Source organism: Schistocerca cancellata, chromosome 3, assembly GCF_023864275.1.
Source record: "Schistocerca cancellata isolate TAMUIC-IGC-003103 chromosome 3, iqSchCanc2.1, whole genome shotgun sequence".
In the NCBI taxonomy this organism is placed as follows: Eukaryota; Metazoa; Arthropoda; class Insecta; order Orthoptera; family Acrididae; genus Schistocerca; species Schistocerca cancellata.
Window position 1 is genome coordinate 387,049,288 of NC_064628.1, and position 19,893 is coordinate 387,069,180.

The 19,893-nt window shown below is 44.8% G+C and overlaps 1 protein-coding gene across 1 annotated transcript in view; it reads right to left on the reverse strand.

Moving 5' to 3' along the window:
- The window catches only part of LOC126175095 (sensory neuron membrane protein 1-like), a 357,930-nt gene that overhangs the window by 3,513 nt on the left and 334,524 nt on the right, over positions 1-19,893 (reverse strand). The window contains exons 7-9 of the mRNA XM_049921638.1: positions 19,339-19,457; positions 12,295-12,420; positions 9,750-9,929 (exon numbers count right to left, since the gene is read on the reverse strand). Coding sequence (XP_049777595.1) covers positions 9,750-9,929; positions 12,295-12,420; positions 19,339-19,457 — 425 coding nt within the window. The remainder of the gene's footprint in view (positions 1-9,749; positions 9,930-12,294; positions 12,421-19,338; positions 19,458-19,893) is intronic.

Genomic DNA, 19,893 nt, shown 5'->3' on the forward strand with positions numbered 1-19,893 from the left:
TCACTGCTACGAAACGCTCTGATGTCATGAATGAAAAATCGTTTCAAGTTTTTCTCAGCCTTGCAAAGATGTGTACGATAAGAGTTTGTATGTCCGTGTGGATAAACAGCATGTTTCGTGACAAAAAAACTAAACATTTCGTGCAACTAATTCATTTCTCTCCCCCCTGCGTTTTTCTATATAAGAAAAGTAAAGTGATCCTTAAAGATAGCAAATAAAATCAGTGTTTAATAACATTTCCAAATTTCAACGGAACGAAAATAGAAATGCCCAGGGGACGAAAGCACGAACATCACCAGATTTATTATATTGGCCGCTAGAGCAACATAGGCCACACTCTTGGCTATAGCGTTTACATACCACAAGCTAGAAAACACGATTGAAATGCAACCCAGTATTTGAACACAAATCAGTTCTCAGTGCAGGAACTGCAGGCTGTTAATTTCACTGCAGCACTAATTCACCTCAGCATGAAAAAAAATTTGAATTCCTTCGTACACGCTAACTACACGTGCTCCACACAACAAACCCTCTCAAAGATACAATCTACAGGGGTCACGCAAGTACACGCAGCTTTTATTACTAACTGCGGAGACTGAAAATTCCTAGAGGGACGAAATTAGGAGCGGGGAAGGTATTTGGGCCACTTATCTTACTATAATATCAATAATGAAAATAAATCTGTAGTATTCTTTCACAATCATATCCGCTTACACAAAATTTATAGTTGATGTGATGAATGCCAGCTTGCTCTAAATGTAGAAAAACGTAAGTTAACGAAGATGAGTAGGAAAAACAATACTGTAATGTTAGAATACAGTATTGGTAGCGTGTTGCTTCATTCCGTCACGTCGATTAAATGGCTCTGAGCACTATGGGGCTTAACATCTGAGGTCATCAGTCCCCTAGAACTTAGAACTACTTAAACCTAACTAACCTAAGGACATTACACACATCCATGCCCGAGGCAGGATTCGAACCCGCGACCGTAGCGGTCGCCCGGTTCCAGACTGTAGCGCCTAGAACCGCTCGGTCACTCCGGTCAGCGGTTAAATATCTAGGTATAACGCTGTAAAGCAGTTTGAAATAGAGCGAGCACGCGACGGCGTTAGTGCGAGTCGAATTTGGTTTATTGGGAGAATTTTAGGAAACTCTAGCTCGTCTATAAAGCAGATCACATATAAAACACTGTGCGCCTCATTCTTGAATACTGCTCGAGTGTTTGGACCCCCCCCCCCCCAACAGATCGGATTGAAGGACGAGATCGAAGCAATTCAGAGGCGGGCTGTTAGGTTGCTTATCGGCAATTCCAACGAACACGCTAGTATTACAGAAATATTTCGGGAAATCAAGTGGGAATTCTTGGAGAGAAAGCGACGTTCTTGAAGCGAAACACCACTGAGAAAATTTTAGAGACCCGTCATTTGAATCGGACTGCAGATCGAGTCTACTGCCACCAACATACTTTTCGCGTAAGGACTGTTGGAGCACTATGGATAGAATGACTCGTACTACAACCGTTTTTCCCTCGCTCTGTTTACAAGGGGGACAGGAAAGGAAATGACTATTAATGGTACAAAGTAACCTCTACTATTCACCATACGGTGCTTGCAGAGTACACATGTACGAGCACGTGTAGAAGACTTAATGCATTTTAACAGAATGTGATGTTAACCAGAAGCACCCTGCTCCACGTTCTGAGACATCCTAGTTGCAATTTTTGTGAAATAAGCACCTCAACTATGGCAGAGTCCCTGAAAGAACGTCAAGTGATGGACATGAGTAGAATAAAAAAATGTTGACGTTGCAACTCAAAGTATGGCTAAATAGAGCAGAAAGAAGGCAGTGTTAAATCTCCCTGCTATTGTCTGTGAAAGGCAAGGTCCCAAATTTAAGAGGGCCGTTCAATAAGTAATGCCCCACATTTTTTTCTCACAACATATTTATTGTTAAGAGTCAGAATATGGTGACAATATCATCAGCATGTCTTATTTGTCTACGTAGTCTCCATCACGTTCTATGGTTGTACGCCAACGTTGTGGAAGAGCATGTATTCCCTGCTGGTAAAAGCTCTTGTCTTGTAGGCGTAGCCATGTTTTCGCTGCATGACTGACACTCTCGCCATCTTCAAAGTGTGTCCTCCGTGGAGAACCTCTAAGCGACCCAGAGAGCTGAAAGTCCGAAGGTGCCAGGTCTGGGCTGTAGGGTGGATGTGGCAATGATGTCCAATCCAATTTGACGACGTGTTCCCGGATTCTCGGATTCGTGTGTGGGCGTGCATTATCGTCTTGTAGCAAGATTTCTGCTGGATTCCTGTCCGATCTAACACGTCGAAAACGGTTCTTGAGTTTATTCAGAGTATTCAAATATGTCTCTGAATTGCTGGTTGGCCCTCTTAGCATCCAATCCAGGAGAATGACACCATCACAATCCCAGAAGACTGTCACCATGACTTTTCCGCCACAGGAGGTTGTCTTGAATTTCTTCTTTTGTGGTGAATGAGGATGATGCCACTCCATGGACTGCCTTTTTGTTTCTGGTGCAAAGTGGTGCACCCAGCTTTCGTCCACCGTAACGATCCGTGACAGAAACGCCTCTCTGTCGATCTCAAAACGCTCCAAAATTCAGACAAAAGGACCTTTCTTTGAATCTCGTGGTCTGCTGTGAACGTTCGTGGAACCCATCGTGTGCACCTGGTTCCAATGGTGACCGACAACTGTCGAGTGATGCGCCGATCTGCACGAATAATGGCATCTTTACGATTCAGGATGTCTGGAGCAGTGGCTGTGACAAGACGTCCCGAGCGTAGCTGATCATGGAGCTTTGTTTCTGCATTTCCTGACGCTGTAACTTTCTTTACCCATCAACTGCAGCATCTCAATACATTGCATACAAACGTTTATGGGTGTTCACCACGGTGTCTTTTTCTGCACACAAAAATTCAATAACAGCACGCTGCTTGTAACGCGAGTCTTATGCTGACGCCATTTTGACGCTGTACTACGGCTCTGCCATCTACCGGAATGGTTCGAAACTTCACCGCCGCACAGAACAAACATCACATGTGAAGCACCAAAACTGACGTTTGTCTGTGTATATTAATGGCTCTTTAAAATAAAAGTGGGGCATTACTTACTGAACTACCCTCGTAAGACCCTGTCCCACTGCAGAGTCTAAGATTTATTGTAAAATGCAGTGCTGTGTTTGACAATAGTGATATCGAAGATGACTCACAACATGAAACAGGGTGGTGTTGTTATAAGAGACAGTCAAACAAAACTGATAGAAAAAAAGGAAGTAAACTGTATATTATTTTGAAAGTAATCACCATAATTGTTAATACGATTATCTCACTGTGAGATAAGACGGTCAGTGGCTTTATGGATAAATGTTTGTGGTTGCCTACGGAACCATCACTGTGCCCAAGCGGGTACCTCTTCGTCGGAAGCAAATCGACGACCACGAATTTCTTTCACAGCATAACGTGGAGACTTTGAAAAAACTGAAGCGCGCCATCAAATCCAAAGGCCCAGAAATGTTGACAGACGGCATCATTCTGCTGTGAATTTATTTCACCCTCCCACCCACCCACCCACCCCTCCCCCCACATGTTGGTTCAAGTGGTTCAAATGGCTCTGAGCACTATGGGACTTAACATTGGAGGTCATCAGTCCCCTAGAACTTAGAACTACTTAAACCTAACTAACCTAAGGACATCACACACATCCATGCCCGAGGCAGGATTCGAACCTGCGACCGTAGCTGTCGCGCGGTTGCAGACTGAAGAATCTAGAACCGCTTGGCCACTCTGGCCGGCCCACATTTTGGCACGGTTGTTTCAACTAAGCTGCAGACGTTTCGCTGGGAAGCCCTTACACGTCCTCCATACCTTACCGATCTCTCCCCGGGCAATTTCCATGTTTTTGGAGCCCTGAAGAAAGACATTCGTGGCTGTCAATCTGCTTCGGACGAAAAAGTACTTTGCTGGGTACAAACGTGGTTCCGTAGGCAACGGCACCCATTTTTCCATGAAGGCATTAACCGTCTTGTCTCACAGTGGGATAAATTTATTTAGAATTATGGCGACTATTTTTGAAATAATAAACAGTTTACTTTCATTTTTCCACCAGTCTCATTTTCATTTGACTGATCCTTATAACATTGGGTAACGTTAAAAGAGGATATGGTTATACGGGAGCTGCCAAGATTACAGGTTGTTGCTGATGTCATACTATTATCTATTCTACACACAGTGGCTTGGTTTTAGGTACCTGATGAGTGTCTGACCGAATTGGTAGTCATTAAATAGATTTTATTCAAGAGCAACGTATGAAAAACGTCGTGACGTTTTTCCAACAGGAGCAGTTTATTGGTATTAACACAATTACTATGCATTTCTTTCCCAGACTGTACATGTACTACCCTATTAGCAAGAAGCAAGTGGAGTCCTGTTTAGAAGCAGCACTGCCGAGGGATTGCTGCCGTGCCTACACGAGTCCCAGGCAAAGAGGAAATGTATGGCAGCGATAACTGAGAGAAATCGAGGAGCTGTCGCAGTTCACCCATTCAGAAAAGTCCTCGTTCCACTGCGCATAATGGCCGCTCTTGTTGCAGTGTGTGAGAATTGTGTCTTAGTGTTAGGTGATTCTAATGGATGTAAGTAGAGTGTGGTGTCACGTACCTACCATCTCTTCTCGATTAGTACCAAGGGGACCGTTGAGCATAGTGAATCCATCTGTCAGACGGGTCACCGTCAACAGCGTCAAATGCCTTCACCCCAGGAGACACTTTGGAGGGCTGGGTAATTTAACGTAGTGCACTGACGCAAAGTCTGGTGATCAGCAACTTTAAGCCGTTACCTGTTCCCCTCCCCCCGTAGCAGGCCAAATACTAACACTGAAACTTTCTGGCATAAGTATGATTCGAACCACGTACCTACAAGTCGAGCGCCAGTGTCCAGGTGTGCTCCAGCGAACTAGATAGAGGCAGGTGAATTTGCTGTCTGTATTACCTGCTCAGGGCTCCAGAACGCGGTTACGAATGAAGGCCTTAACTGCTTCTGAAGCGGAGATGAATGACTTTGTTTTGGTAGATGTGGCAGATGAGGTGGGTTGGGGTTGGGTTGTTTGGGGAAGGAGACCAGACAGCGAGGTCATCGGTCTCATCGGATTAGGGAAGGATGGGGAAGGAAGTCGGCCGTGCCCTTTCAAAGGAACCATCCCAGCATTTGCCTGGAGCGATTTAGGGAAATCACGGAAAACCTAAATCAGGATGGCCGGACGCGGGATTGAACCGTCGTCCTTCCGAATGCGAGTCCAGTGTCTAACCACTGCGCCACCTCGCTCGGTAGATGAGGTGGTCCCGTGCTCAGGACGTAGTGTGGTTTCACGTTTGACAGTAACAGGCTCGTCCGACCAGGATGCTGCTTGGAACATCACCGCCTTTCTGGTGACTCTAAGATTAGTGTTTAACATCTCGTCGATAGCACGACCATTGGATAAAAATTCACATGAACAATCACAACCGCAATAAACTTCTTTTTCTATGTGGTTATCGGTTTAGGCCTGTTTCAGACCTACCACCATGGTGTTAGGTAACTGCTCAGTTAGCGTACGTGGCCTGCACCGTTTACCGCTAACGTCTACCATCATGGTGGTAGGTCCGAAGATGGTCTAGAACAGACCGAAACTGATAACCTCATAAAAAAAGAAGTTTCTTGCGATTGTGACGGTTCCTGTGCATTTATAAGTAATAAAAAAAAAACAATGTTCTTCAAGGGAAATGTTCTCAAAATTTGCGACCATTAGAAATGGAGCTGAAGCTCGGATTTCGAAAGTATGGGTAAGGAAATCGGCAGTGCCCTTCTCGAAGGACACATCTCGATATTTGCCTGGAGTGATTTTGGGAAATCAAGGAAGAACCAAATTTGGACGGTGGGACGTGGGTTTGAACCGTCGTCCCCCCGAGTGCGAGTGCAGTGTGTCAGGTGCTGCGCCACCTCGTGTGTGACTCAGAGTACCAGGTAACAGAAAAGTGGGTAACTAAGACATTGAAAGGGATACTAGAGACCACACAGGCGTCTCCTACAAGCTACTCTGGTTCCACATGTATCGTCTCCGTCTCCCCTTTTGTCTCTTCTTTGCACTCAATCAGCAGCTTCCAGTGGATGATCCAGGCGACTGTGCACCCTAGAATCGCCATACATCTCGTAGCTCTTTACGCATAATTAGAAACAGGCTGACAAATCTCTCAAATTTTGGGTACAGGCCTATAAAATACAATGTAATGACGCCCGGGTTTCTATACAGAACAGACCAGGAGGGCATTTAAGACACGCTTTCGTAAGCACTTTTTCAACAAAGATGGTGAGAATTCACATACGTTTCGCTTTTCAGAACTTCTCAAAATCGTGAAACGCACTCCTCTTCCTCCATCCGCGTTTAATAATGAAATTTTGCTTATTGTTGACAAGGGCTACAAACTGAACCTTTTAGAAAAATTTGAAATGTATAACCGTTTGCAGCTACATTCAAAAGATTTCCTCAATGATCAGCTTGCATTAAAAACAGACACTATTTTGGTTGCACAGCATGTCTTATAATATGTGAAAATTGGCCCATTACTTTTATGTTTTAGAGCTATGTGCCATGTTTTTCCAATATATTATATATCGCTTCCTTATACACCTTACATATACTTTATACCTTACTTTATACCTTACATACACTTTATATGTTCGTTGCCACTGACACAACAGCTTGACAAGTAGATAAATTTTATTCTGTTACTGTAAACGATCAATCTGTCAATATGTGTTTACAATAACCACATACAGTATGTACGAGGGTTTGGCCAGAAAGTAATGCACCACATTTCTTTTCTTCAACAATTCTGTGATGAGCATAATGAGAATTACACACACGAAAGAATGGTGTTTTACCTATACACCCCATTTTTCCACGTAATCTTCATCCAGTTTTATGGCCTTTCTCCAGAGGGAGACAAGGGCCTGTTGGCGTGCTCACTCAGAAGACTTCAAATAATACATACGTACTTTTTCGCACTGGTAGCATTGTTTTCGGCTGAGAAAAAAAATGCAGTGCATTACTTTCTGGGCAACCCTCGCATATTTTTGGGCACATCATAGCATTATGCTTGTATAGAGAAGATACTCAGGGCCAACGGCCTTGTCGCAGTAGTAAAAGCGGCTCCCATCAGATCAGTGAAGTTAAGCGCTGTCGGGATGGGTGACCATCCGGTCTGCAAGCGGAGTGCACTCTGCCCTGGTGAGGAAAATTGAGGAGCTACTTGACTGAGAAGTAGCGGCTCTGGTCTCAAACTGACAACGGCCGGGAGAGCGGTGTGCTGACCACATGCCCCTCCGTATCCGCATCCAGCGACGCCTATACGCTAAGGATGACACGGCGGTCGGTTGGAGCCGCTGGGCCTTCAGAGGCCTAATCGGACAAGATCGGAAGATTGGAGAAGATATTGGCATCTGCTAAAAGAATAGTAAGTAACTTTCTGTGAGGCTTCGCATAAATTTATAGTCAAGGTCTAAAAATTTTTAATATCCGTAATTTTATGGGATTCTGTAGGCTTCTTTGTAAGCACTGGCAAAGCGAAATAAAATTGTGTTTGCAACTGACGACTGGATTTTATTCTGAAAAATATACCAAAGTTGCTGAAAAACAGCAGTTATGAATAAAATAATACATTTTGTGCATATTCTAAAGAAACGACCGAAGGGAGGACAGAAGATCAGGGTTTAAAGTCCAATCGGCGATGAGGTCATTAGAGACTTAGCACAAATTCCGGTTAGAAAAGTATGGGAAAGGAAATCCGCCGCTCCCTTTCAGGGAAACCGCCCTGATATTCTGCAAGCAAAGCTCCGCTCTCCGGCCTCGAAGGGCCAATCGCGACCGGCCGACAGCCGTGTCATCCTCTGCCACAGGCCTGGTTGGATGCGGTATGGAAGGCCGTGGGGGACATCACACCGCTCTCTCGGCCGTTGTCGGCTTTGCAGACCTCGGAGTCACTGCTCATCAAGATTTCCCCAGTATGTCCAATGCTGGAGAACACTGGCAATAGTGACGACTTAGGAGAAAAATAAGCTGAAGATATGAATAGAAGTTTGTGGTGGGGAAGGCATTGGACTCGTGTAGTGCGTGCAGCGATATCAGCCATAGCGCTGCGGCGGTGTAATGGTCAGCATTCTTGCCTACTAAGCAAGGAGACCCAGATTCAAGTCCCAGATGCTGCAGAAATTTTCCTTCATTTATTCAGCTCACACCATTATCGTAGATAAAGATGAGACATAAATGTCTTAAGGAAAATTTAACTATAAGATCTATACGATCAAATAGTTTCTCAGTTGTTATCAAAAGGTTAAGTACACCCAATTCCACTCCTCCTATCGAGAAAAATTTGTTGGCAGTATCGGAAATCGAACCCAGCTGCTCTTCCTCCGCATACCATCCAGACACGCTGACTAATGAAGAAGCGGACCATCTGGGCAGTCAGCGTAAACGACTTTCAGAAACCACGCAAAACCTAGAGCTGGGTGGCCAGATGTGGGTTAGAAAAGCTTTAAGGATATTGTAGTATCACTGTATATCCTAAGCGGATATCTACAGTCATGTCTATGACGAGTGCAAAACGCCATTTCTAGAGTCTAGTGGATTGACTTCCATGGTACGTGCTAGGACTGATTTCAAAAACATCAGGAATCTGATATATCGACATTTAATAAATATCATTATCGATCCCCCATATCTCGAAAAAAAAAGTGCTAGCCCAGTCCGACAGCGCGTAACTTTGGTGATCGGACGGGAACCGGTGTTACCATTGCGGCAAGGTCGTTGAAATGTGGCATACATTAAGAAACATATGGACGGTCTTTCCCGACGATTTGGTACCGTTATCAAGCCTACAGGAGCACTTGGATGGGTGACCATCCGGTCTGCCGAGCACTGTTGGCAAGTGGGGTGCACACAGCATTTGTGAGGCAAACTGAGGAGCTACTTGATTGAGAAGTAGCGGCTCCCATCTCGTAAACTGACTTACGGCCGGAAGAGCGGTGTGCTGACCACATGCCCATCCATATACGCATCCAGTGACATCTGTCAGATGAGGATGACAGGGCAGCCTGTCGGTACCATTGGGCCTTCATGATGTGTTTGGGAGGAGTTTAGTTTAGTTAAATTTAGTGTTATCAAGCCTACAGGAGCTGTTGCACGGTATTACCGTGATACTTTCTGGGGTAAGATAATTGATTAGATGGTACAAGGATATACACTCATGAATTCGTCAGAAATATGACATTGACCCTTCCAAACACAAAGACTCTTTGAATCTACCACATCAAGTCGTTCCCTGCAGTACCCACGGCGGCTGCCTCGGTGGACATTCTGAACACTAACTCAGACTCCCGAGGGAGTTGACCTGATTGTAACTCGTTGTACACCATCCACAGAACCTGAATGGACCCTCATCTTCGGCACAACAAATGATTAGTTGCTCGTGCCATTGGATTATGAAGACAATTTGGTTTGGTGCCCCAGTGTAAGAGCCCTCCCTGGCAGACAGCGGATGTACGCACCTTGTCCAGGGAGAGCGACCTGTTGCGCTCGACCACCCTGGCTTTGGCCAGCTGGACACCTCGTGCCATTGACCGTTGACTTGTGAAGACACTTTGGTTTGGTGCCCCAGTGCAAGAGCCCTCCCCAGCAGATAGCGTTCGTACGCACCTTGTCCAGGGAGAGCGACCTGTTGCGCTCAGCTACTCTGGCCTTAGCCAGCCGGACGGCGCAGAAGAGGAGCGCGGCCACGCCCACCGCGAGCACCGCCCACGCCACGCCCCCCATCGACGCCCGCGCCACGTACAGCGCGCGCACCTGCGACAGCTGCTTTTCCTCCAGCTCCACGCCCTGAAAACACACGCACATTGCGTAAGCAACATCAACTATACTGTCAGTATTTACACTACCTGATCAAAAGTGTCCGGACACCCCTGTGTAACGCGGAGCTGCCCGCCGCTGAGGCCGAGTGGTTCTAGGCACTTCAGTCCGGAACCGCGCTGCTGCTACGGTCGCAGGTTCGAATCCTGCCTCGGATATGAATGTGTGTGCTGTCCTTATTAGGTTAGTTAGGTTTAAGTAGTTGTAAAAGTCTAGGGGACTGATGACCTCAGATGTTAAGTCCCATAGTGCTTAGAGCCATTTGAACCAATTTTTGTAACGCGGAGCAAACCACTTGACGTCACGAGAGGCGACCCACCAGTTTTAAAGAAATCGGGGGGTGTTGTGCTGTCAGTAGAGATGTAGTAACAATAAAATTGAACGGTCAGGATAGCTAAGTGACTACGAATGTGGACTAATCACTGGTTGTCATCTGCGTAACGAGTACGTCAGTTACTTTTTAGCCCTCCTGGAGCTTGCCAAGTCGACTGTTGGTGATGTGACTGTGAAGTGTAGCTAGCCACATTGACTGTGTGTTGGGAGTGAACCAGCTCCTCAAAAGGTACATACTTCTGTAGTCCAGTGCTAAACGACGCTTCGGGTGGTGTAAAGAGCAACGTTACTGGATGCTGGATGATTGCAAATGTGTGATTTGGAGCGATGACTCACACTATGCCCTGTGGCTATCACATGAAAGGCTTTGGGTTCGGCGAATGTCTGGAGAACTTGAGCTGTCACCACATACAGTACCAACAGTGAAGTGCGGGGAGGTGGTATTATAGTAATAGGATGTTTTTCGTGGTTAGGGTTGGTCTTCCAGTGCGTTTAAGACGAGTACGGAGACGATGACTGCTTGTATCAGCATGACAGTCCACTTTGTCATCAAGCTGCATTTGTGATGCAACGGTTTGTGAACATTAAATTTCCAGAAATGGACTGATTTGCCCAGATTACCAACCCGAATCCAATGGAACACCTTTAGCATTACTTAGAATCTCGACTGCACTGCAGAGCCCAGGTCCCAGCATCACCACAGTCTCTTGTTTCGGCTCCATCAAATGCTTCTTACCATTAATTTTTATCTGTCTACCTGTTATTTTTCTTTTCAAATTTTCATTCTTCATTGTTAGTGAATAGACACCCTGTCAGTTCAAAAGGATTCGAGGACTGCATTCATATCAAAATAGTGAAGTTAAGATGGTGGCTTTAATGCTTTCACGTGTTCTACATCGTCTCCACCACTTGACGGGGGTAGGACGTCAAACGGGCCGACTTGGAGCAGGAGAGGCACCACAGGACATTTTAATTTCCACTGTCTATACTTTTACAAGTACATTCATGAAACTTTGTCAGCACGACCAGGAAGAATTGAGGATTCACACTCGTAACAGTGGAAGTTCAAAAACACAATACAATAATTTTTTACATGTGAAATATCATCATTTTTTCACTTACTATTGTCTGCATTTGTTGCTATAGGTACACTTTTCTTGAGAGAGACTGTTCGATGAATTTTGCACAGCATACAAACCATACTTACAGGTGTCTGAAACTCTAGAATCTATTTAATTCATGAAAAAATGAATGAGCGGTTACGTTTTAAACTTTATGTTTAGAAAAAAATGAAATTTTGTAGTTAATTATCTCATTTTTTACCACAGTTTTTTATAGATTTGGAAAATTCGAGTTTCATACACCAGTAAGTATGGTTTGTATGCTGTGCAAAATTCATCAAAGAATCTCTCTTACTTGTGAAGAAAAATGTACCTATAGCAACAAATGCAGCCAACAGTAAGTGAAAAAATGATGAAATTTCCTCCAAAAAAAATTTATTTTGTTGTGTTTTTGCACTTCCACTGCTATGAGTGTCAATCCTGAGTCCTTCCTGGTGATGCAGACAAACTTTTATGAATTTACTTGTAAAAGTATAGACAGTGGAAATTAAAATGTCTTGTGGTGCCTCTCCTGCTCCAAGTCGGCCCGTTTGACGTCCTACTCCTCTTGAGTACAACCCAAAGAACGTTCATATAACCATGTGAAGCAATCATAGAAGTCCCTAACTGGGATGTTTTCCGACCCACACGTCAAATTGGCTTGAATGTTATGTCGTTAAAGAATTGAACCTTCATGCGAATTTCCGCATTTTTTCGATTTTTTTGGTTGGTTTTAATTGATAACAATAAGACTCATATCTCATGATGATTCTTTACAGAAAGGAATTTGTCCACGTTTTAAATGAAGTTGTGGCAAGCGTCCAAGTGTAGATGTTTTTGTTTGGCAACCAAAGTGTGCGGGACGATTCTCTGAAGGGCAAGGGACGACTGAGGTTACTGACCTCCTCGACCCAGAGCAGCGGGAACAGGCCCTCGCTGACGTTGCGGAGCGCCGCCACCTGCGCCACCCTCGCCGCCTTCATGTTGAACTGCAGCCGCTTCGCCCCCACCAGCGGCGTGCCAGTCTCCTGAAACACCAAACACCACACGGAATGTATTGTATGATTTCGCATTCAGTAGCTGTATATTTCTTATCTTGAAATAAAACCGACTGGTAAGTTCCATTTAGGGACAAATATCTTACATACACTGAAGAGCCATGAAACTGATACACCAGCCTAAAATCGTGTGGGGCCCCCGAGAGCACGCAGAAGCCCTGCAACACATCAAGGCATGGACTCGACTAATGTTGAAAGTAGTACTGAAGGGGGTGGAGATCTCTTCTGAGCAGCACATCGCAAGGCATCCCAGATACGCTCTATAATGTTCATCTCTGGGAAGTGTGGTGGCCAGCGGAAGCGTTTACACTCAGAAAAGTCTTCCTGGAGCCACTCTGTGGTAATTCTGGACGTGTGGGGTGTCGCATTGGTCTACAGGAATGCGCAATGGACATGAATGGATGCAGGTGATCAGACAGTATGCTTATCTACCTGCCACCTGTCAGAATCGTATCTAGACGTGTCAGGGCCCACATCACTCCAGCTGCACACGCCCCACACCATTACTGAGCGTCCCCCATCTTGAACAGTCCACTACTGACATTCAGGGTCCAAGGATTTATGAGGTTGTGTCCATATCCGTACACGTCCATCCGCTCGATACAATTTGAAACGAGACTCGTCCATACAAGCAACATGTTTCCAGTCATCAAGAGTCCAATGTCGGTGTTGACGAGCCCAGGCGAGAAGTAAAGCTTTGTGTCGTGCAGTCATCAAGGGTACACGAGTGGGCCTTTGGATCTGAAAGCCCATTTCGATGATTTTTCATTGAATGGTTCGCACGCTCACACTTGTTGAAGGCCCAGCATTGAAATTTACAGCAATTTGCGGGAGGGTTGCACTTGTGTAACGTGGAACGATTGTCTTCAGCCGTCGTTGGTCCCGTTGTTGCAGGATCTTTTTCCGGCTGCAGCGATGTCGGAGATTTGATGTTTTATTGGATTCCTGTTATTCATGGTACACTCGTAAAATGGTCGTACGGGAAAATCTCCCCTTCATCGCTTCCTCGGAGATACTGTGTCCCATCGCTCGTGCGCCGACTATAACACCACGTTCAGACTCACTTAAGTCTTGAAACCTGCCATTGTAGCAGCAGTAAACAACTGCGCAAGACAGTTGTTGTCTTATTTAGATGTTGCCGACCGCAGCGCCGTATTATGCCTGCTTACATATCTCTGTATTTAAATACGCATGACTGTACCAGTTTATTTGGCGCTTCAGTGAATAATGAAAAAAGTGTTAGACCTAAAATGGAAACTTCTGGGAGTCCTGGGAAATAATTTTTTGTACTAAGGAATAATTGCCTGTACGTTGTGTTACATCAGTCCTTTGCGTTCTATCTCTTAAGTACAATCTGATCTATTTTAAAGCACTACCCACGCTTCCATATATTTCTGTTTGCAGAGCAGTACCGGGTGGATCACGACGTCGAATGCCTCCGTTAGGTCACCGAAAATTCATATCACCTCCTGTGACTTGCTCCAAAATAGAAAAATTTAATCTATCAGTTCAGTGAAAGCTCATATTCTATATGTAACACGAGACATCATCTGGCACTGCAGGAGGGTGAGACATATTCAAAAAAGGAAAGCTACTGTGTACTATGGCAACAACACAGATGGTCGTATAAATATCTGCCAACAATGATTTGACACTGGTACGCAATCTCACTGCGCATGCTCGTTTCAGAATAAATTAATTTGAATAGTAAGTAATGATTAAGATGAACAGTCAACCTACGTAGATAGATGTAAATTTTTATTAAAGTGTGATTGGTGGTAACTGCACCGTGATCCCTAGTACGTTGTAAGCTAGGGTTTGACATTCGTTTTTTCTTGATGTAAACCGACGTGTTTTTCTCTGACAGCACCAAAAGGGACCAAAACCGGTTAATTTCTAACAAGAGAGGATTTAACATAATCTCAGACAGATTGCATAATGGTCTGATGTAGCTCTCCATGCTATTCTGTCCTGCACACGCCTCTTCATCTCTCCATACCGAGCGAAGTGGCGCAGTGGTTATCAAACTTGACTCGCATTCGGGAGGACGACGGTTCAATCCCACGTCCGGCCATCCTGATTTAGGTTTTCCGTGATTTCCCTAGATCACTTCAGGCAAATGCCGGAATGGCTCCTTTGAAAGGGCACGGCTGATTTCCTTCCCCACCCTTCCCTAATCCGAGCTTGTGCTCCGTCTCTAATGACCTCGTTGTCGACGAGTCGTTAAACACTAATCTCCTCCTCCTCCTCCTCCTCCTCCTCCTCTCTCCATAATCACTGCAACCTACATCTACTTCAGCTTGCTCACTTTCGTCAAGCCTTGATCTCTCTCTACAGTTATGTGGGTCGTTCTACAGGAAATGCAACACCTTTTTTTCTCGGCCAGTTTCGGATGAAAAAATAAAGACTTTGTTGTGGGAGATCGTGGAATATTCCCGCTTCTGCCCCTATAGTTTCATCGAGTTCCGACTGGTGGCGGCGTTATATGTAACCTTCAAAATGGCTTCTGCAAAGGAGGCGCGTTCCAGGCAGAGAGCTGTCATTCACTTTATTTTGGCGGAAAGCCAGAGCATCGCAGATATTGATAGGCGCTTGCAGAGACCTGGCAGTGACCAAAAGCACGGTGAGTCGTTGGGCGAGGCGTCTGTCGTCATCGCAACAAGGTCGTGCAAACCTGTCCAATCTCCTGCATGCCGGCCAGACGCACACAGCTGTGACCCCTGCAGTGTTGGAACGTACGGACACTCTCATTCTCATTGCTCAATTGGACGTCTCTGTTGGCAATGCTGACACACTCGTCCACCAGTTGAGGCACTCAGACGCGTGTCTCCGCTCTGTTCCTCGCAGCTCATAAAGAGCAACGAAGGACCATCTGTGTGGAATTCCTTATGCATTATGAAGCTGATCGTGACAATTTTTTGTCGAACATCGTCACAGGCGATCAAAGATGGGTTCATCACTTCGAACCGGAAACGAAACGGCAATCCATGGAGTGGCGACACACCTCCTCTCCTGTCAAGAAAAGGTTTGAACCTACACCCTCAGCCGGTAAAGTCATGGCGACGATATTAGAGGCTCTGAAGGGGTTATTCTGTTTGATGTCGTCCACCATGGTGCAATGATCTACTCTGAAGTGAATTGTGTACCTTCAGGAAACTTAAGAAACAACTTCAGCGAATTCGTGGCTGCAAAAATGCTGCTTCTCGGCACATCGCAAGGCCTCGCATAAGTCTGCACAAACGAGAGGAACTTAAGAAACGTCATTTGACTATTCTTCCTCCTGCACCCCACTGCAGCCCGGATCTCGCACCTTCCGACTTCTATCTGTTTGGCCCAATAAAGGCCGCATTCCGCGGGAAACAGTACGTGGATGATGGCGAGATTATTGATGCTGCAAGACGTTGTCGTCTCCGATATCGATTAGTAGAGTGGTACAGGCCCTCCCAGTAAGGTGGCGTAAGGACGTCGCATTGAACGGAGATTATGTTGAAAAATAGGGTTTTACAGCCAAGAGAGAGGGGGATAATTAGCGTATTGGAACCCTGAATAAAACCATCCTGGTTTGAGAAAAAAATTTGTGCCATTACTTATTGATCACCCATCGTACTACTCCCCACATTCTTCTGAATTACCAAATTAACTATCGATTCGAGACTCGACGAGTGCCCTACCAACTTTTCCCTAATTTCATTATTTCCATAAATTTCTTTTCTGCCTAACTTGATTCAGTAGCTACATATACAGTATTCGATCTACCCACCCAATGTTCGTTATTCTTCTGTAACACCACACTGCAAAAGCTTCTCTTCTCCTGTCAGCTGTACCGTAAATTGTCCACACCTCACTTCCATATTAGACAGAACTCTAAACAAACAGTTTCAGCAAAGACTTCCTTACACTTAAAATTTATATTCGATGTCGACATTTTATTTCTCTTTCCCATAACTGATTTTGTTACTCTTCTCGCTCTACGTTTTACCCCATTCTCCTTCTGAATTTAACAGTTACTTTACTGCGTAAATAACAAAACACCTTTTGTAGCTTCACCTCAAAATAAACAAGGTTGCAGCGTGGATTGCACCTGCAGAAAGAAACACAAAATCGTAAGTGGGCACAAAAAGGAGTTTTAAACCTTGAGCCACACGTGGGTCAAACATTAAATGGATTCCAGCGATAGTAAGCTAATACAGAAGAACAGCAGTATAAGACAATGTTTATAATCTTTTTATGTATAAATGTATCAACAGAGACAGTAATTTCTTCGAAGAAGTCAATTCTCTGCATACGCTGTTTTTTAATGTTGACAGAAACTCTTAAATTCTTTACCATCAATCAGCTGTTTTCACACCCTGGGGCATTATTTGGCTACCTGATGGTAAAATCAATAACAAACGTTGTGGGGAGCTGCAAGTAAAACAAGGAATAATGGAAAAAGTATAAATGTATATGCCACAGTCATATACATCACACCGAAAGTTGTTATACGTACAGAAAGTTGTAGTCCACATTGCAGTGTGAGCACGACGCTCATCTGACTATTTAGCACCAGCTTTTCTCCTTCCAGGCAACGGCCTTGCCGCAATGAGATCACCGAAGTTACGCGCTGTAGGGCGTGATCGGCACTTGGATGGGTGACCATCCAGGCCGTCATACGCTGTTGCCATTTTTCGGGGTCCACTCAGCCTCGTGATGCCAATTGAGGAGCTACTCGACCGATTAGTTGCGGCTTGGGTCAAGAATACCATCATAACGACCGGGAGAGCGGTGTGCTGACCCCACGCCCCTCCTATCCGCATCCTCCACTGAGGATGACACGGCGGTAGGATGGTCCCGGTAGGCACTCGTGGCCTGAAGACGGAGTGCTTTTTTCTCCTTCCAGCTTGAAATGTCCCACTCGTAACTACAGCTCTTCTCATATTGTAATGTAAGTTAATACGGATGAGCAGGAAAAATAATCTTGTAACTCTGAATATAGCATTAGTAATGTGTTGCTTTACTCAGTCACATCGGTTGAATACTTAGGACTAACGTTGCAAAACGATATGAAATGGGATGAGTACGTCAGGCTGTGAGGTTTATAGGCGGAAAAGTGAGCGCTCGACTTCGTTTTCTGAGGAGAATTTTGGGAAAATGTAGATCGTAAGGAAACAGCGTATTGAACGCTAGTGCGACCCATTCTTGAGTACTGTTCAAGTGTTTGGGATCCGCAACAGGTCAGATTAAAGAAAGACGTTGTGCTGTTAGGTCTGCTAGCGGTAGGTTCGATCAGCACCCAAATGTTAAGGAAATGGTTCGTAAACTCAAATGGGAATCCTTGAGTGGAAGGTGACCTTTTTTCCCCGAAGGACTATTGTAGACGTTTATAGAACCGTCATTTGAGTCCGACTGCAGATCGATTCTACTGCCGCCAGCGTACATTTCGAGTAAGGACCACGATGATAAGGTGAGAAAAATTAGAGCTATTACGGAGGATTACAGACAGTCGTTTTTCCCTGGTTCTGTTTGAGAGTGGAACAGGAAAGGAAATGACTAGTAATGATACGGTGGCTTGAGGAGTTTGTATGGAAATGTAGATGCAGATGTTGATATATAAATTGTCTCTCCAACTACAATCACCTCACTGTCGACGGAACGTTAAAGGCTAATCTTCTTTCCCGTTTTAAAATCTCTCGATTTAGCGCGTCTCCCAGTCGTGTAGCCATGCCCCCTTGTTCTGTTCTGGTGTCAATGTACCACAATATTCTTTTTTTCTGTTTTTAGTTAAATATGTTGAAAATGCGTTTCGTCCATTTGGAATCTTTCATTCTTGGTATGTGGTCATAAAAATTGAACAATGTGTTTACGCATTGTATCAGCAATTTTATCATTTTTAAAATATACTTCTTGCTCCCATTTTCTGTGTAGATCCCGTTTCCATAATTTGGACCCAGTGGAATGGGCAAAATCTTTCTGTCTTTTCTTTTTAACTCCGCTAGTTACCACCTCTCAGAAAGGGTAAAACATTCGAATTCATACAGACACAGTGGTTTTACGGGTGATGGAAGTTGAAGAAATGAATTGAAATTTGTGCCACGGACAGGGTTTGAACCCAGATCTCGTTGTTTACGGAGGGTAAATGCTAGACATTACAGCACCACAGGGTTACAGCCAACATTGTTGCTTGGACTACTCAAGCCCAACGCCCTCCCCAACACAAACTTCAATTCACACCTTCAGCTTATTTTCGCCTTCTTACATCGTCACTATCGCCGAAGTTCTTCGGCAGTGGAATTGCACCCCAGCGTTGGCTGTTATGGGGAAATCCTGTACCACAGGTGTATGTATTTCTTCAGCTTCCATTATTATTGTAGATAAAGATGAGATTCAAACCTCTCGAAGAAAATTTAATTGTAACAGTGGTTTTATTTCAAAACTGTGAGTATAAATCTTGGTATTTTCGGGAAAAGACTTCTTCTTTTAAGATTTACTAAAATTATTATTAATTATTATTATTAATATTAATATTATTTATTCTTTTGCCGAAAGTGTCCAAAACTATTGTTTTGATTTTAGCACCAGGTAACTTGATGATGCCCAAGGGATGAAACTAGCTGACTGCTTATAACGAAATTAAGCATTCCTAAATAAAAGAACAGTGTATGCACGAAAACGCCTTCTTTTAAGGTTTTAACAACTATTTTATCACTTATCTACAACATACATCCAGCAAGAAGCCAAATACCGAATGTATTACAGACCACCGAGAATGTTTCAAAAGAAAAGAAACAGAACACTTGTGGCAAACAAACGGACATTAATTTTGTCGCAGAGATGGACTCTATACTCTGAGGAGATAGAAGGCTACCACCGTACGAGAGGCGGCACAACTGATCCCTGTGAGACACTGACCGGCTCTATGACGACGAAGGTCTCGTGCAGTTCCTTGCTGGGACTCAGACCCTCGGCGTACTGCAGGTACTCTGGCGACGCCTGGTAGAAGTGCGGGAACGATACGGCGATGGGCGCCCCTGCAACAAAACACAACACAATACAACACGGGTGTTAACTGCAGCCAGCCTGGGTGGCCGAGCGGTTCTAGGCACTACAGTCTGGAACCGCTCGACCGCTACGGTCGCAGGTTCGAATCCTGCCTCGGGCATGGATGTGTGTGATGGCCTTAGGTTAGTTAGGTTTAAGTAATTCTACGTTCTAGGGGACTGATGACCTCAGAAGTTAAGTCCCATAGTGCTCAGAGCCATTAGAACCATTTTGTTAACTACAGCCCTCTTCACACGGTCTTGATGGAGCGAGTTTGTTCTTCAAAATGGGGGTGCCGGTGTTGTTGAAGTACCACTGTTGCACAAGCAAATGGCGGCCACTCATCCTTAGAAGGGAGCGTTTTACCAACCGAGCGGTGCAGTCCAGACCAATGACGGGTTTGTAGCTTCCATTTGCCATTCCCCC